The following is an 18,204-nucleotide window of genomic DNA, read 5'->3' as shown; positions in this document are numbered from 1 at the left end:
CTCAGTTTGGAGAAGCAGCAGCAGCAGGAGTACCAGTTTAGCTCAGCAATGTGCTGCCATGGACAGGGTCAGCAGCAAAATGTATTTTAGCCACTTAAAAAAAATCAGTATAAATTTAGAATATTTTCACTCTTTCACCTTGCCACCAGACAGAAGTTTCCAATGGGAAATGCAGTTATATAAGACAAATATTGTTCAATCCAAAGCCAGCAGGCTTCTTTGGCAAAATCAGTCATTTTACCTCTCAGAACAGTTAGTTAGTGTTATTAGTTAGTATTAAGTCACAAATTGGGGATGTGCCAACCGCCATAGGTAATGCATTGACCATGACTAGGAAGAAGTAAGACTCACCTCAAAAAATCCAAACTGGTCCTTTAAGTCTCTGGTATGATTTCAGTCTCTCCCACATCACCACATAGTGTTCGATTCAACCATTACTGCTTCCTAAATGTTCACTTCTTTCACATCCCACACCTCTGGTTTATAATGTAGACTTTCTGTTAAAATGTTGAAGTCCAAAAAAAAAAAAGCTGAGATAACCATGATGACATTATGACATCATCAGGGTTAGTAAGAAGAAGGCTAATCTGAACTGCATGTGTAAAATTGGTGGAGTGCCCCTTTAAGGTGCAGATGCCGATGAAAATGAATATGTATTAATGTCGGTTTCTGAGAATAACTAATTTTGTTGTAGTTGTATTGGTGTATAATTTCCTTACGATGATCACCAAACAGAGGTGACTGTGAACCCGCCTCTGTTCATTTTCCTCCACATCAGCAGTTTTCACATTTTTTTGGCAGCAGCTGCTGCCTGTGACTCCTCATCATAGGTCTTATAGGGTGAACACAGAGTGTGAGCAGCTGAACTAAAGAGTTTGTTTCATTTGAAGGATCAACAAGCCTGGTGAGATGACAGCATTCGGCTTTTCACGAGATAAAAAGTGAAAAAAAAAAAAGTCAAAAAAGACATGAAGACATTTTGTGTAACAGATGTTTTTTTTCTTTCTTCCCTGTAATCATCTTGTGAGCAGTGCTGTAGCTGCCGCTGAGGACGCCGCGGTCATGTCCTTGGTGGTATTTCTGGGAGTCTCGATTTTTAAAGCCGATTCTGATATTTTTTCAGACAAAATATCTTTAGCTGTTTTACACAACAATAAATTCTAACTGGCAGTGTGAAGAAAGCTTTGAAACAACATTTAGAGCAACATAAAGTTTTATAGAAAATAAAATCTTGTAGTTAAATTAATAAACAGAATTTTGTGAACAGTTTAAATACCTAGAAAACTGAATTGAGTTTGGTTAGTAGCTTGTCAAAAGCTTCTCAGGTGGGTGGGATGTTGTTTGATACATGAATTTGAATTTATTAGCACACAAGAAGTGATAACATCAAACAAACAACAAGAACTGGGCAGAAGAGGGCTTATGGTAAAACCTCCTCTCTAAGATTTACAATTTATTCTAAAACTATGGACATTTTCCCCTTAAATGACAATATAGAAAACAAAATATGTGGTAATTATACATAACACATATACTGAGCATATTATAGCACAGGTGTTTTTTATATATATATATATATATATATATATATATATATATTTGACTTAATTACAGATAATGTTGGACAGATGCTAATGGGGACTAGTGTTCCAGAGTAATGGACCTTTGTATTTTCAGACATATTGTCCAGCTGTGTGATAGTAGGGAAGATGAATATCCTGCTTGTCTGGTTGAATATGAATGGACATCAGAGTTAATTAAAAAGAATTTATGAAATACATTTGGTAAGCTGTGCTTTTGGAACATACATTTATAAATAAATATAAATGTTTGATAAATGTTGATGTTGGAAATGGACAGCAGATTTAATTCTTTTAACTGTGAAGCTGATGATTCACAGTGGTTTGATGCAGCGGCCAATCAGACAAATTTGTTTTGGATTAAAATATTTTTTGCAGGAAGAAGGATATGCGCCGGTCCAAACAGTGTTACGGCATGATATGTAAAACTATAAAAGAGTGTTAAAAGACAGAATGGATTTACTGGTGAACAAAATGGGACAAACTTTTTTTTATACACATATTCAGTGTGGTCTTTCCTGGACAGTTTTTCGTCTACTAATATCCCTAAGAATTTTGCAGAAGTGAGTTGGTTGATTTCAATATTATTATTGAACAGTTTGACAGTTTTGTATTTCTGAAAATGAGAAAATTTGATTTTTTGACATTTAGGGAATGTTTGTTCATTCAGAGCAACTTTTCAGGACATGATAGAATATCATTGGTTTCTCTGATCAAGGAACCAGAGTTTGCTTGTGATATGACAATGTTAGTATCATGAGCGAAGCAAAGTAATTTATATTGGTGAGAAATAAAAGAGGCCCAAGAATAGATCCATGTGGCGCTCCGCAGTATAGTTTAATTCTGTTTGTAATAATTTATAGATACATATTGATAAGGTAGTCACTAAGACAACTGATAATGTCTCCAAAGTCATTATGGTGAAGTTTGAATACGAGAATCTTGTGGTCTACAGTATCAAACAGCTTCAGTAAATCCAAGAATATGTCAATTACAAATATATTATTGTCCAGTGCTGCAGAGATTTTATCTGTAAGTTGTATGTTGGACTCACTGTTGCTGTATTTCTAAATTCCTGCCTGCGACCCTGTTTGGAAGAATCTCTTCTTTTTTTTTTTCTGCACAAGCATTAAAGTCAGGTGTTTGACATCCCTCCATCCTCTCGTCTCTTTACAGGTTTTTGTCTCTTATGTTGAGATGCTCACTTTTGCCTCCCTCCCTCCCTGTCTCCCTCTCTCCCATCCTCTTTCAATCTGTCTCCCTCTCCATCCCCAGACAGACCCTCCCATCAGTGCCCATTTCCCTCCGTCTGGCTCGTCCCCTTCCTTTTCACCCAGATGACCCTGCCACCGCCCCGTTCCTTCTGTCTGTCTGGCTCTCCTTTACCCAGATGCCCCCCAACCACTGCCCATTCCATACCATCCCCACTCTATCCCTACATATATCTGTCCCTCTCTCTCTCTCTGTCCCCCCTCCATCTCCTCGTCTCTGTCCTCTTTATCTGTTCTCTGTATAACAGTGTCTCATGCTTGTCTTCTCCCTCGGTCTCTCTGTTCCTTGTACTCTCCCCACTGCACAGATGCCTGGCTTGGTTTGCAACAGCTGTCTCACCATGTGCCACTACCAAGTGTTGCCTTCGACTGCAGGGCCGTGTTGGGGGGGTGGTGGTGGTGGTGGTGGTTTGGGGGTGGAGGGTGCAGAGTGGATTAGTCATGAATATTCATGTTCTCTTGTATGTACTACCAAACAGAAAATGGCACCACACAGGAGACTCCACCCATCCAAAAAAAAAAAGGAGGGGTCGGGGGTGGGGGGGGGGGGGGTTGAGGATGGATAGAGGGAGGAAAGGAAGAAAGGAAGGAGGAAACAGCAAGAAGGAAGAATAGTGCGAGTCAGGGAAAAGTGATGGAAGAGTATGGGAAGTGGAGGCAGACGGAGAGAGAGGGGTGGTGGGGGGGACCAGACTGAGTGGCAGGGATCCATAAAATGATAGCCCCCCTCAGAGGTGTGAAAGAGGGAGCGCAGAGAGAGGAGGGCATGGGAGCGGGGACTGGAAATTTAGGAAACAAGACGGGAACATTTTGTCCTTGCTGTGATTAAATATCAATGAAGAAGCTGGAAACAGGCTTGTGAACAATGCCAGTTTATTGATGAACAACACGTAGAGTCCACAGCCATGCTAGCAGCTGTGTGAGGCTAAGCTACATACTGCAATCTAAAAACAAATGTTTTGGCTCAAAAAATAAAATAAAATAGAAAGAAATAATGCAACAGTTTGCATCAATCTATTTTGAATTATGACAATTTCTAATAAAGTTCAACCAAAGACCTACACTGAGCTTTTTTCCGTAATAATTGGTAACATAAACATTATTTTTTAAGCTGATTAATTTGTAAAGTAGTTCCATCTGTTTAAAAGGATATTTAAAGTGTACCTAAATACCATAATTGTGAACACAAGTATTTAAACTGACAACAATTTAAAAAATGAAGTTGCTCAACTTAGATTATCTTCAGGTTTTCTAACATGCAGTCTTAACTGTATGAAGCATGCTTATTGAGTGAGAGAGAGACCATGAAATCCTGAACTCAAGGTGGAGAAAAAAATAAGTTGTCAAGCCAATTTCATTAAGTTACAACAATGTCAATGTAGTTCTAAATCAATTAACACTAATATTACACCAATATTAAGTCAGTACAATTAATTAAAATAATGTTTAAAACTTGAAAGGTTTATCAAAATCAGAATTTTCTGTTTTAATTTAATGTAAGTAGCAGAAATAGGTCTCCTGAATAACTTGTGTAACAGACTCACCATGACAGTGCTGACATGCTGATGATTAGCAGGAAGGGTATTGCTCTTTTAAACATACAGAAGTCATTGTCAGGTAAATGTAGGGATAGTTCATACACTGGCAGGTGACAAAAATCAGTTTTTAAACCAGTTGCAGTTTTGTTCAATAAATAAGTTGATGTGACATTTCCACATTAAGAAGTCTAAAAACACTAGACTTATGGAATATATTTTTATTCAAGGCAATGGTTCATTTCCTGTGGCGAATACATCACAAGGTGAAAAAAAAAGAAATGATTCCATACCTCCTCATGAATTCATCAACTATTTGTTATTGTTTTAATGTGAGCGAGACCCTTAGCAACAAACCGTCCATGTTGTCCATTTAATTAAAGTTTGTTGCATTACAAATTCTTCTATTCTTCCTGTGTCACGCTTAAAAATAGAGAGATTGACTAGTAACTGTAACATCTGTACACTGACTCAGTGAAGGCCTATGTTCTAACTGTTATTTGATAATTATTAGTAAATAAAAATACTATAATATCATTGTAAAACAGCACATTTTTAGAATACTATGCTTATTGACACAAAACATCAGCAAGTGAAATTTTATATATTTTAAACATGTACACTCATCCCCTGACCATGTTGCACCTGTCCCCTAGGGTTGGGGTCAGATGCAACAATCTTTCTCCTTTCATTCATGTCATATGAAATAATATTTAAATAGGATGTTAATTAGCAGACAGATTTAAGTTTAATATACAAAGATTTGACTGATCTAGTCCAAATAGTCTCTAAGTAAATGAGGGAAATGCCAAAAATGTTGTAAATGTCCCCAGTCTCCCCTGCTATAATGCTTATAATGTTGTTCACCATCTTAGTTTTGCATCCTAAATAGCAATAAACATTAGGAATGGGCAACACACAACCTTTTTAAATTTGATTACTTATTACTTTTTGTCATAATTTCACCCATACTGATCATTATTTAAATGGATGTGTAATTTGTTAGAATAATGACAGATATTTTTAGAAAAAAAAAAAGATTGGAAAAGCAAATATGAGTACAGTTATATAAAATGTACTTATAAGTGTAAAAAAAAAAAATCTATTTTAAATAAATACTTTGATAAGATGATAAATTAAATTTGATTTGTTCAGCCTCCTTTACTCCTTTCAGGGTGTGTTGTTTTTAAATGCTTGAAGAAGTTACTGGTGTCACTGCTGTGTGGCGCTTTCTTGTCACAAATAGTGCATCTTTTTTATTTTTGTAAAAATGTCAGGGCTGTTTATTGACACAAACATTATACATAAGCACTGAAAGCGTTTGAAAGTAATGCTGCCATCCATGTTTTGTCTTTATATTGTGTTATCAATTATTTTTTAAAGGAATTGCTACCAAGTTTCGCCCATCCTTAAACACACAGCTGAGACGGATGGACGTGTCATCATATTTGCAGGTATTTGATCACAAAACAAATTTACAATTTTAAATTTTGACCTGGTGGTGGTGCTGGAGAAGAAGCCAGCTGTTATTCAGAGGTGGTGAAATTTATCCTGCATGAGGTTTGAATGTGTGTTTCATGGAAAACTATCCACCACTGATGAAATACGTCACAAATAAGACCTTATTATGGTGCCACAGAAAAAGCCCAAATAAGTCCCTAGGTCATCGGTGCAAGCAACTTATTACAGCTCACATTGAAGTTTATTGTAAGGCATCATGCCATGATGATAAATGGTGAAATTTGTGAGTAACATCACTTCTATCCCATGACAAGTGTAACAAACTTCATTCAACCCAAACCCTGATCTTTCGATCTTGTGGGTCTTTTCCATTGTCACTTTTGGCTGCGCAAACCCAAACCATGCCGTGCTAATCTGCATTTCGATTGCAACTTTTAAGGCACTGAGCTGAGATGAGTCACGCCCAAGTTGGACCTTTCTCAGGCCAGAGGGAGCCCGACCCGCCTCCAAGCTGGCTGTGGCGACATCCCGCCTGCCACAGCCAATCCGTGACAACCTCCCCTTGCGTCACTGTTTTTACATTCAGGTATCTGCTTTATTTTACTGTTTCATGTTCACTTCCAGCTTTATAGGAATCATGTTACCACTAATGACAGCATTACATTTCTTGGTTTAACTGCTTCATAATAAAAGCCTTTGAATAACGAAATAACACAGGACTTTCATTGTGAAAAATTTATAGGAAATACATCTTTTCAGCATTATACAGCTGCTTGACTTGAGCTTTATCAAGCTTATCTCAGTCAATCGGTGGACTGACTAAAAGACAGAGACAGACAGAGAGACACTGCCATCATCTCAAGGGCCTCACTGTGAGCATCATGGTTAAAAATGACTAAAGACAGGAGCACAAAAGAGAAGTGCAGTCACACACTGTAGATCTGAAAAGCAAATAGTGAAGGAGAGAGATATGAGACACAATGAACAAAGTAAATGCATGAATGATGAAGTGTGACAGTAGGGAAATCCTGGATGAGCAAGAAAAGCGAAGGATGAAGAGCAGGAACAAGAGAGGGACAGAGAGGCAGAGGAGAAAAAGCGGGGAGCGGAGAGGAGATAGCAGATAGAAGATAGACAGTTGGGGTGAGGGGCAGCAGATCTAAGCGGACCGAGGCTCTGGTGGCTCTTCCTCTCGCTTTCATGGAGAGCCAGGAAAAGAGATTATAGCAGCCCTGTTTTCTCCTGTGGGGGGGGAGGAAGAGAAGGGGGTGGGCGACCATACTCTTCCCCCTCGTTTCCCTCCTCCCCCCCCTCAGACGATGACACTCTCTGGTGGTACCGGCTGGACCCAAACCAGAGCAAATCATATCACTGAGCTCCACTCTGCTATGGGAGGAGTGTGCGCTGCAGTCGTCACGATGACAAATGGTGCAATTTGATATAGATTTTACAAAGGACGGAGGGTTTTTTTTTGTTTGTTTTTTGGAAGTTTACAGCTTTGTAATGCATGACAGCAGCGAGTTTGCTTTTGAAGGTTGTTTTTACGCTCAACACTCGACCACCGGCTCGCGACGGAGCCTTTGTGCTACTTCCTGGGTGCCTCTGAAGAGCTGAGGGAATCAAGAGATTGTGTGTGTCATCCTTCACTGTGTGGTTCACCAAGAGCTTACTGCACTTGAGTAAACACCTTTCTCACATTCCACTTACCCAGCCACCACCACACACACACACACACACACACACAATACACAATACTACACTCTCTTATTTTCTCATACACACAGCACATACAAACAGTGAGTTAATCAGACCTATAAACCCTCCTTGCCGGTAGAAGATAAGCGGTGTGCTGGTAGCCCTGCCCTCCTGAGAGCAGCACTCCTCTAGCGATGCCGTGGAGCTGCCTGATAAGGCAGGGGAGTGTGGGATACCCTAAGAGATCCAGGCACACACACACACACACACACACACACACACACACTCACACACTCACACACTCTGCTCGGCATCAGTTAACCAGGTCCTCTGCAGAGCCAATCACAGGTTCGCAAGGCCTGGGGCTCCACCAATCATCCCTCTCCATCAGGTGTTGTTAATCTCACCGCTCAGCCTGCAGGTGGATGTATTTACTGTGTGTTTGTGTTTAGCAACCAGACTATATCTCATGCTAATGCAATCAAAAAGTGATCAGAGTAGCAGGATCTAGTTTTTTTCTGCCCAACAACAAAATAAAATCTGCTGTGAAGGGACGAAATTCAGAAAATGGCTGTTCCTCCAACCTACAAGATCTATTATCAAAAACCCAATCAATTAAAAAAAAAACCTTTGTTCTCAAGTCAGTAAAAAAAACACTTTATATTTGAAGTAAGTGACTTTAAGTCTAATCCTGCTTAACAGCGTTTTCCTACCTTGATGTACAAAGGGCCGACACACTTTCTCAAGGGTCTTTTGGTAATTAAGGAGCGTTTCTAATCTATACTCGACCTGTATTTCAAAGGCCCTCTGGGGTTCAGTTACTTTCACAGATGAATCAGTCTATACGCTGTGAAATATGGAAACTCTACATTTCAACATCAGAAGTGATTTAAAAAGTCAGGTTGGCAAAGGAGCCTATAGAATGATCTATTTTAATCTGAAAGGCTCAAATTCTCTCCAGAGCTTTCTGAAACAGATGTAGACAGAGTGAGATAAATATATCATTAAATATATAATTGATCCTATAACCAACAAACCATAAAACATATAGAACTAGATTCTAGTTAATGTCCTTATTTGACTCTCTCCAAGTCTTGCATACTGTAAGGTTTAACAGACTTTGACTGTGATTAAAAAACAATCATTTTGTTTTATGAAATTTTACTGTGAGGTTTTGTGTATTTGTTTTTTCTTTAATAATTGTGTCTGTTAAAATAAGCCGATCATGCAGTTCCTGTTGTAAATTTTATAGGCTACAGTTCAAAGCTTTCATTCTCTAGACTTTCCTTTTTTTTTTTTTTTTTCTTTTCATCGTGAGTGTCGTGATGAAGTGACGGGCGGGGCCACCCACCATCCCTCAAATCAATGTTAAATTCTGTAGGACTGCAGTGCAAAGCTGCAACAATTAATTGATTACTTGTTAGCTCTTGAATTAATTGTGAATTATATTAATAATTGAGTAATTGGTTTGAGTAATTTTTTAAAAGAAAAAAGTCAAAATTCTCTGATTCCAGGTTCTTACATGTGAATGTTTTCTGGTTTCTTTAGTCCTCTATGACAGTAAAGTGAGGATGTCATTTCAGTGATCAACATTTTTTAACATTTTATAGACCAAACAACTAATCAATTTAATTAGAAAAGGAAAAAAAGATTGTTACTGAAATGTATTGTGGTCTCTTTTACCTTACTATTTCAGTATGTTACTTCTGCAGTAATGCAAACTTGTTTTGTCCATACTGACCTCATTTTTAAAGGTGATTTGTAACTAAATATGTTTATTTAAGTACTGAACTTTAATGCAATTTTGAGGTACTTTGTGCTTCCATTTCATACTTTTACTTCACTGTATTTTACAGGTAAATATTGTACTTTTACAGTTGTATTTAAAGGTAAAATATTAAAAGAAATATTCAAATGCATGATAATGCATTATTAACCCTCATCCTAACAATATATTTAACAAGGACTGCTGAGTGGGGTCCTTGGGGACCTCAGAATAAGCTACTGTAAGAAACAACAAAACAAATGTTAACTTATTTCTTCTCACAACATTATTATTTATGTAATTAATGCCACCTGGAAAAACTGATTATTATAATTTTAGGGAAGTTACAGTTAAAGTGAATACTATGTAAAATGAAAATATATTAGGTTTGTTGAAATCTGTGTCTGCTGCATCGGTTTTCTGTCTCCTTCACAAGGCAAAATGCAGGCAGAATTGTGTGATTTTGATTGAGAACTCCAACATATTGTTAGTTTTAAAAATCACTAATTAAATCAGAAATAGAAAACAATGATATGAAGTCATTAGAAACAAACTGACAAGGTCATGAAAAATTTGAATGATAGAATAAAGTGTCTGTGAGATCTAACAGTGAGTGTACCTGTGGACTCTGCAGTTAGCCCAGTTGGTAGGATTAAGGTCATAAGTGATATAGGGACCATCCTGTTGCATAATGAGTACTTTTACTTTTGATACTACAAATACAATTTGCTGCTTCTACTTTTGTATTTTACTCAAGTAAAATTGTGATTCTCTGATTTTTTACAGTGTGGTAATGCTACTTTATCAATACTTCTTTCATCACTACTTATTTTACTTTATCTCTGTTTTTGAAACTAGATTCTTATCCTCTCAATTATCATTATAATAGTCTACAATATCAGGGGAATGTAGAGTCTTTCTAAAAGCAGTTAATGCTCATCATAATAAGACTTGCAATGATTAATGAATATGAACTGATTATTAATCACTAAGTATTTTGATAATCAATTAATGAGTTTGAGTATATTTTCAAGTCAAAATTCTCTGATTCCAGCCTCTTAAATGTGAATATTTTCTGGTTTCTTTACTCCTCTATGACAGTAAACTGAATTACTTTGGGGTGTTGACAAAACAGGACATTTGAGGATGTTGCCTTAGGCTTTGGAAAACATTTTCTGACATTTTATAGTCCAAACAACTAGATGATTAATGGAGAAAATATCAAAAGATTAATCGACAATGAAAATAATTGTTAGTTGTAGCCTTAATCTTAATGCACTGGGTGGTATTTCTTGTTTGCTGTTTAGTTTTTTACTCATTCATATACTCTAGAGACGAGGTGGATCATCTGGTAACAGGATCTCCTAAACTGAGCCTTAACTGGTCAATTTCTCTAACTTCCCATGTTTTAAACTTCATGTCAGGATTAAAGCAGGTCTTTGCAATCAGTCAGTGCAGGCCAGCAGCAGCAGCAGCAGCCTATAGCTACGTACAGGGCTCCAGCTCTCCTCTAACGACCTCCGTGGCTCCTCTTTGGAAGTTGGCGCAGGTCAAATGCGTCTTAATTCAAACCAAAAAGAAATGAGAGAATGGCCGTGAGTCGGGCCGGTTCCACTGGCCGTGCCAAGGTCAGCATTCCTCGACAGGCCGTTGCCTAGTGGAACTTTTGTTTCACAGTTTGTGTAAACCTCCAGGGAGAGACGGTATATATAGGAGCGGGAGAGGAGAGACCAAAAGAATGGGCGCAGGCTGGAGAGAATAAACTGCATGGTGCAGGCAGGATGTATGGAAAGGTACGGACACATTTTAGCCTGTGAGGAGGTCCCGAGACTGGAATCCACTACCAATTTAAAATATAAAGTCACACATCAAGAGCATATAAATCCAGTTGACAGTTTGGTGACCGTTAATAGCCTAATAAAAAGCCTAATTATATCACTGACCGGTGATTGTTCACCTTGTGCCCGTGAATCCGTCGACATAAGCGCGTTAAAGGTTTTGGAGATGCTATTAGACACCATGGCCTAGTTTCGGGTCAGTAATTTAACACTTTGATCCTCATTCAGTCACTGCATCCAATGCGTCTGTTCAAACAAAGATTATTGCTCCGTCAGACACATTTAGTCTAAATTGATCCCAAGTTAAAGCTACTACTAGGAACTTTAATATTTTGTTGCTTTTGGAGGCCCCTTTTGACAAAAGCGGTAGTGTTTACACCATAACACCCCCAAAATATACCGTAAAAAATAAAAGCATCTAAAGGAAAATCTCCTCCTGCTTCATTTTAACTCTCTAACATAGGACTCACTATAACTTTGCCTTGAAAAATGAAAACAGGCTTGTTTCATCTGATTTCACTGAGAATCGGACCGGTGGCAGGCAACAACAATGTAGGAATAGCCAATTATTCTCGCAGGAAGTCTTGTTAAGTTACGTAGGTCATATAGAGGCATCAGTAATAAATTGGGACTGTTTCATAACAAGCAAAGAAACTGATTGTGGTAGCTTTAAAATAAATCCAAGTTTTTCACATGTTTTCAATAAAATAAAGGGAAATCAAAATTTCGAGCATTTAAATATCTCTAAGTAGATGAACCCTTTTACAATGATGCATTTAGGTCCCAAACAGGCCGTTTTTTCCAAGTAAGGTGAGACTCCAATAAATGCAGTTAAAAGGTCAAATATCAGGTCAAATCAAAACTAAAATGAACCAACTGTCTGAGACCAACTGGTATTAAATTCATAGGACGTGTGTATATGTTACACAAGTTTTATTGCGCATTATAATGTTTTTTCTTGCTATACACAACCTAACCAGCCCTCGTGTTGAGATACAAATCGCACGGCAGTTACTATACGATGCAGATGCAGGTTGAATAAGCTACGTATTAATAAAAAAAAAAAAAAATCTGATGTTCATGGTGCAAACACGCTCACAATTTAAAAAAAAAAAAAAAAAGAATAAAACGCACTTTAACAAGGAACTGTGCTCATACAGGCCCAAAGACAATTTATGGTGCAGACTTTCAGTGGCTCTCCTGCAGGCCGCTCGCTTGAAAAGGCCACACACACTTACACACATTAAAATTTCATATAATCGGACCTGTTTTAAAACGCTTCAGTTGAGCACTTACTGAAATCTGATAGAATTTGACCCTTAAATATATTGGCTGTAACTAAAAAGTATAATAAAATCAAATAAATTGAACATTTTAGCAGTTTCTTCTTCCTGCTGCTTTTATAGCCTTTTTACATTCGTTTCAGATCTTTAAAGTCCCCAAAAATATGCATCAATACATTTATCCCCACAATGTTTTTTTTTTTTTACATTTAAATTAATGTATTTTAAGATACAAATTAAAGATTTGAGGCCTAGACTAATTATTTGACCTGTAATTGTTTTTGTGTTTTATTGTGCTCTGTAAACTGTTTTTTTAAAAAAAGAATAGTCGCATATTTTTTTGTTTCTTTTAAATTAATATAAAGAAACGACGATGAAATATAAAATAGAACCTGATTTGTTAAATTAAAAGACTGTGACAACTCTGATATATTTCATTACGACTTGATTGACAACAGACTCACAAAATAAAGTTACTTGCCTGTTAAAAATTCAGGTCATATACTGAATTAAGAAATGCTAAATGGAAAACCTGGAAAATGCATCTGTTTGTCGTTCTGTTGGTAAAATTATTAAGCCATTACAACTTGAAATATTCCTGTTTTCAATCAGTAGATCCCGCTTTAATATTGCAATCTGAATCCGATGTGTTTTATTTTTTACTAACTCTAAATGTACGTGTGATTTTCTTTAAGCTTTATTTTGTCTTCTTGGTGGAGAAATCTGAGGCTCCAGTTATTTAAAACATTTAGAGATTCAAGCTGCTTGTCTCTCTGAAATATCCCATCATGTCTCTCTCTCTGTAAGGACCAACTCTGAGTCCATAAGCCTTTTATTTGTCTGTTTGTAGAGTGATAAAGTTGAACCAATACAGACTAAATTGGTGGCAGGTGGGATCCATTTTGACAGTGCTCATCTTTTTATTGCGTGACGTCTGCAGTTGCGCACTTCCGTGATGCTTCGTTTCCCATAAAAGGTCAAAACCCTACTTTCCTAATTTATTCATGACTAAAGTCTCTTCTTGAAGGTGTGTCTGCTGAAATAGCGTCTCGATATCCACGATAATCTGATATTTATGATGAATAAATATTGTTTCCAGGAGTCATGCACCTGCTCTTTGCAACGTACCTGCCTAAACGCATGACAAAATAAACAGATGGTCACCTGAACAGAAGAAAACAGTTAATAGCTTGACTGATTGTGAGCTCTAAGGCCTGCAGATCAGCTTGAAAGTGGTGTGCGTGAGCAAAATGTGGAAAAATATGGCTAATACAAAGGTGTTGCACATGTCTAAAATAAAGTTGAACACATTAACTCCTGAAATTTATATTATTCCCCCCACAACCATGACATAATATTCTATATATCTGTTAAGTAGGATAAGTTACCACGAGAGTTAATTAAATCAACCCTTGGTTGCACAACTTTTACACACCTAAGATCAATATAACCTCTTTAAAAATAAAATACCATTTAAAAAATGTTTTTGTTGTTGAGAGGTTAGATGTCACATTTTTACCAACCTTTTAACGGATTTAGACTAAATGTAAACTTGGCAGATCGATGTTTACAGCGTGTATTTCGCACGTTGAGAAAAAAATATTTGGGTTTATGATAACCTGCCGCGGCGGCTGCTTCCCCCACCGCTCCCTAACCTCCGCTCCGCTCCCTCCCGCCCTCTCTGTCGGCCCCGAGCTGCCCCTACACTTTTGCCGGTGAGAGCTACTAATCCCCTGCGTCCATGGTTTACTCTGAGCCCGTATTTAATTCCTCTAAACCCCCAGCTGCCGCCCTGGTTACTCACTGAACACGACAGACTGTGAACCGCTCTGGTTATTAATAATTCACCAGCCCTCCGCTCCGCTTCTCCGGCCGCGGCCGCAGGACAGGACAGGACAGGACAGGACACCGTCCACACGTCCTCACTGGTGCGTGTGTGCGTGCAGCCACGCTGTGTTTTCACTTCGAGCGTTTGTTTACTTAATTTTGGCGGCTCGGTGTCTCACGCAGGCACATTTCATCTCCTTGTTAACTGTGTTCAGCCTGTAGGCAGTCCCGGCTGGCATTGCCCACCACCAAGTCCCGCTCGTCTCATCAAGCCTGATGTCGCGCTGCCACATGGTGAGTTTGGTTTCAGACGCCGCTCTCTCCTCCGCAACTTTCTCCGGTCACTGAGGAGCAGGAGTGAGGAGTCGGACCTCCACGTTTTTTTTTACATCAGCGGAAAGCCGGAGAGGAGCATGCACAAGCGAAAGTGCGCGGCGGCGTCCCCTCTGCAGGAGCAACAGCTGATCTGGTGAGCGCGTAAGCAGAGAGTGCAAGCTACTTACTGTCGGTGCACAGCCAGACTCCTGCTCTGCCACTCGGGCTCACACGGTGACTGTGTCGGTGGCGCAGAGCGCGGCCACTCGGTGGACATTACGGTACCGGACAGACAGACTGGAGAGAGAGAGAGGACGGTTTTCATGGAAATACCACGAGTTTAAAGCGATAAACACCTTGCGTGAAGAAATCGGGGAGCAGACGACTTGGATTATACGGCACTGTCCTCCTTTGCCTTGACTAAGAAGAGTTGACTAAAAATTAGGAAAAAAAAAATGTTTACCGGGCAGCAGGCCGTGTATTAGGGCTCTTTTGCTTCCGGTATAAGGCCCAGCAGAAGAAGAAACCGAGCACTTTTCTCTCCCACACACTTTTTTTTGGAAGCCGAACTTTTCAGAGTGGAAAATGGGTCTTTGAGAGTGTTGGCACATTTCCCTGCACCACAATGGTACGTGCTATGTAAACCAATAATTTGCTCATTTATGCAGTCAGATTCATTGTAGTTGTTCATAGATTTAATGATACACAGAGAGAAGTTGAAAGTAAAGTTTAGTGGGCTGAGTTACCCACTTATAATTCTTGTGTGTGTTACTATTTACTTTAATGGGTAACAGTCACTAAAGAGTGTGCCAAGTCCTTCCACCTACCTGTGTGTGTTAGCTGTCACAGTTCCACTCATTATGGTGGTTATTTTTTTAAACTAGGAGAGTCTGCCTTGTTAGAATATTGCATGATTTAAAATGATGTTACTGTTAGGGAAACGTAATGCACCTTGTTTTAAGTTAACAACATGTTGCCAGAATGTCTTTCCAACCTCCTGTCCAAATCAGTGTCCAGCCCTCTCAGTTCACCGCCCGATGCCCACCGCCTTCTGCCGTTTGTGACTCCTCTCATTGCAGTGGTCTCTGATGCGGGCCTGTCTGTAGACTATTTATAGCCACATATGATAACGCACTATCGCATGTCATACAGTGTAAGTAGCTAATCAAGAGGCGTTATAGGTGACATGGTGGCATGTGTGGAGCTCCCACAGCCCGAGTCCCACCTAAAAGCACAGTTAAAGAGAGTTTGGAAATTTGGCCATGAGTGGATGGAACTTTTTTTGCGCCAACATTCAATTATGTGCCTATTTGATTTGTGCGTAATTACGCACAGCGGTTTAGACCAATTCCTGCTTTACGCAGGTGATTTATATGTGCAATTCAGAGAAATCCTGTGACATCACAAAGAAAATGTTTGTAAAGCTTGAACTCACTTTTAGCATTCTTTTAGGATACAACATTTCTGGTTTTATTTGAGGTTTCTTTATAATATGTAGGCCTATTTGAAAAAAAAAACAAAAAACTCTTGTTTTATCCCCATTTGACCCTAAGAGGATATGTCTTTAAATAGTCAAATGCATTTCCTGTGAGGTTGAGAAAACATGCATTTGAATGTAGTGCTCATACATTTTAAAATAAGTCATGAAAAGTCTGTTTTATACAGAATTCTTATATATAGCTTATACATCCTTGACCCCTTAGATATTCTCCTTTTGGCATGAAATGAGTCAACTCAGGCAATAGTTAGGGGAACCTCCCACATACAACCTTGAAGCTGCTTAGATACCAGGAAGGGGATCTTATTTGCACATGAATATGGAAGATTATTAGTATGAATAATTATTTGTTTACGAGCATCCTAGCTGACATGGCAGCTGCCCAAGAAGCTCATCAGTAAAAATGATACAGAATTCAGGACAGGCCTCACATGGGATTATCTCGACTTGTTATTCTCCTACTTATAGCAGCAACACACCTCTTTTTTTTTTTTTAAGGAAATATATTGTGAATTGCTGCCAAATATTTCAGTTGCATGTTAGTTTAGTCAGAGTGCACTGGAGGCATCTGTCAATCAGTGTCAGGATTTCATTACTTTCCCCCCGAGGCTGATGCTCTGTGTCTGACACACACATACACACTTAAACTCCACTTTTCTTTAGAGATGATCTGTATCAGGTTATTGATTTTTCCAGATATGTTGGATAAAGGGTTGGGCTATATATCGATATTTTATCTACTTTGTGATATGAGACATCATCTCCGATTTTAGGTGTCATATCATCATATGGCGTAAGTTTAGGCTTTTTTCTTGTTGTAAAACCTACATTTCAGTATCCACATTACTCATGATTATTTATCAAAAATCTCATTGTGTTAATATTCTGTGAAAGCACCAATAGTCATAGTTTGTTCATAAACATTGATACAGGTATTTGCTTAAAAATATTGTTACATTTGATTTTGTCCATGTCACCTAGCCCTAACAGTATGTTATTTTAGAGAGACATGTATGTCGAGATATAGCCAGAACAGCCTAAAAATATTGAGATACTATGAGCCATATCTAGTTGGAAAGTAAAAAGGAAATATGACCCATCCTCATGAAACTGTAAACAAGTCACATGTTTGGTTCCAAATGATAGTTTATATAGATATTACACCTCTATAATAAGCAATATCAGTCATGTGCATTAAAAGTCTCAGCTGCTCTCTCATTGTCGGCATATGTGTGATGTGCAGTATAGGAGCATAAAAAACAAATACAGTAATCATGGAGTGTAAATAGCTGTGTAAATAGTTGGGGTAATTGTATCACACACTGAGTGAATGTGTGTGTGTGTGTGTGTGTGTGTGTGTGTGTGTGTGTGTGTGTGTGAGAGCAGCCCGCCTCATGATGATCAGACAAGCGGTTTTCCAGTCTTGTGTGATCTCCTTCTTGGCTGTTGCTGCCAGTGATGTCATCCCTCACTGTATACAGAATATTATGCTATTATGTTTGTCCTGGCCTCGACTCTTCCCTGGAAAAATAAATAAGGCTTCGAGCAGGCTATGATAGCTTATGTGGCGTGTAAGCTTTTGCCGTAGTTTGAAGATGGAAACTCTGATAATGCGCTCAAACAGCGTAAATATTAGGAGAGTGAGCTCAGATGGGTTTGTCAGGTTGATTAGTTTTTAAGCTGCTGTAACTGTTGTAGTAGGGTTTAGCAGAGTGGCTAGCGAGGTCACAACGCGAGACGTAATCTTGTGACACGTTCTTTGACGTGACATTCATGTTGCACTTAATTCATCAAAAGAAAAAGAAAGAAGAGTTACCTGTGACAGTAAAAGAGTCATGGATCTAAATTGTTTAAAAGTATCTTTTTAAAATCCAAGCAACTGTAAGAAGCAGAAGAACAAAACCTTCATGGGGCACTCTAGTGAATTATTTTTTTCTTGTATAAAATTAGGGGACTTATGAGAGTGAGATTTTTAAAAAGAATGGTCAAAATTGACGCAGCAGAAGCTGAGATATCAGAGGTATCCTGACTTTCAGCCACTCTGACGTGTCAAGCTTCACAAAAGCGAGATACTACAATTCCCATAATGCAACTTGGCAGCATTGTTCATTAAACCTTCTCTGGCTGTTGAGTAGC

The 18,204-nt window shown here is 38.5% G+C and overlaps 1 protein-coding gene across 11 annotated transcripts in view; it reads left to right on the top strand.

The window, feature by feature from the left end:
* The first annotated feature begins 14,215 nt into the window (after nt 1–14,215).
* Nucleotides 14,216–18,204, top strand: part of nfixb (nuclear factor I/Xb) — a 172,431-nt gene continuing 168,442 nt past the window's right edge. For 2 of the 11 annotated variants that reach the window (XM_084744827.1, XM_084744822.1), the window contains exon 1: nt 14,216–15,198. In XM_084744827.1, coding sequence (XP_084600953.1) covers nt 15,196–15,198 — 3 coding nt within the window. In that variant the 5' untranslated portion in view covers nt 14,216–15,195. The remainder of the gene's footprint in view (nt 15,199–18,204) is intronic. The other 9 variants (XM_084744830.1, XM_084744825.1, XM_084744833.1 and 6 more) reach the window with 6 other exon arrangements.

Source organism: Lutjanus erythropterus, chromosome 19 (genome assembly GCF_056507025.1).
Source record: "Lutjanus erythropterus isolate fLutEry1 chromosome 19, fLutEry1.hap2, whole genome shotgun sequence".
Classification (NCBI taxonomy): Eukaryota; Metazoa; Chordata; class Actinopteri; order Lutjaniformes; family Lutjanidae; genus Lutjanus; species Lutjanus erythropterus.
The sequence above is the reverse complement of the archived record's forward strand: the minus strand, read 5'-3'. Positions and strand labels throughout refer to the sequence as shown.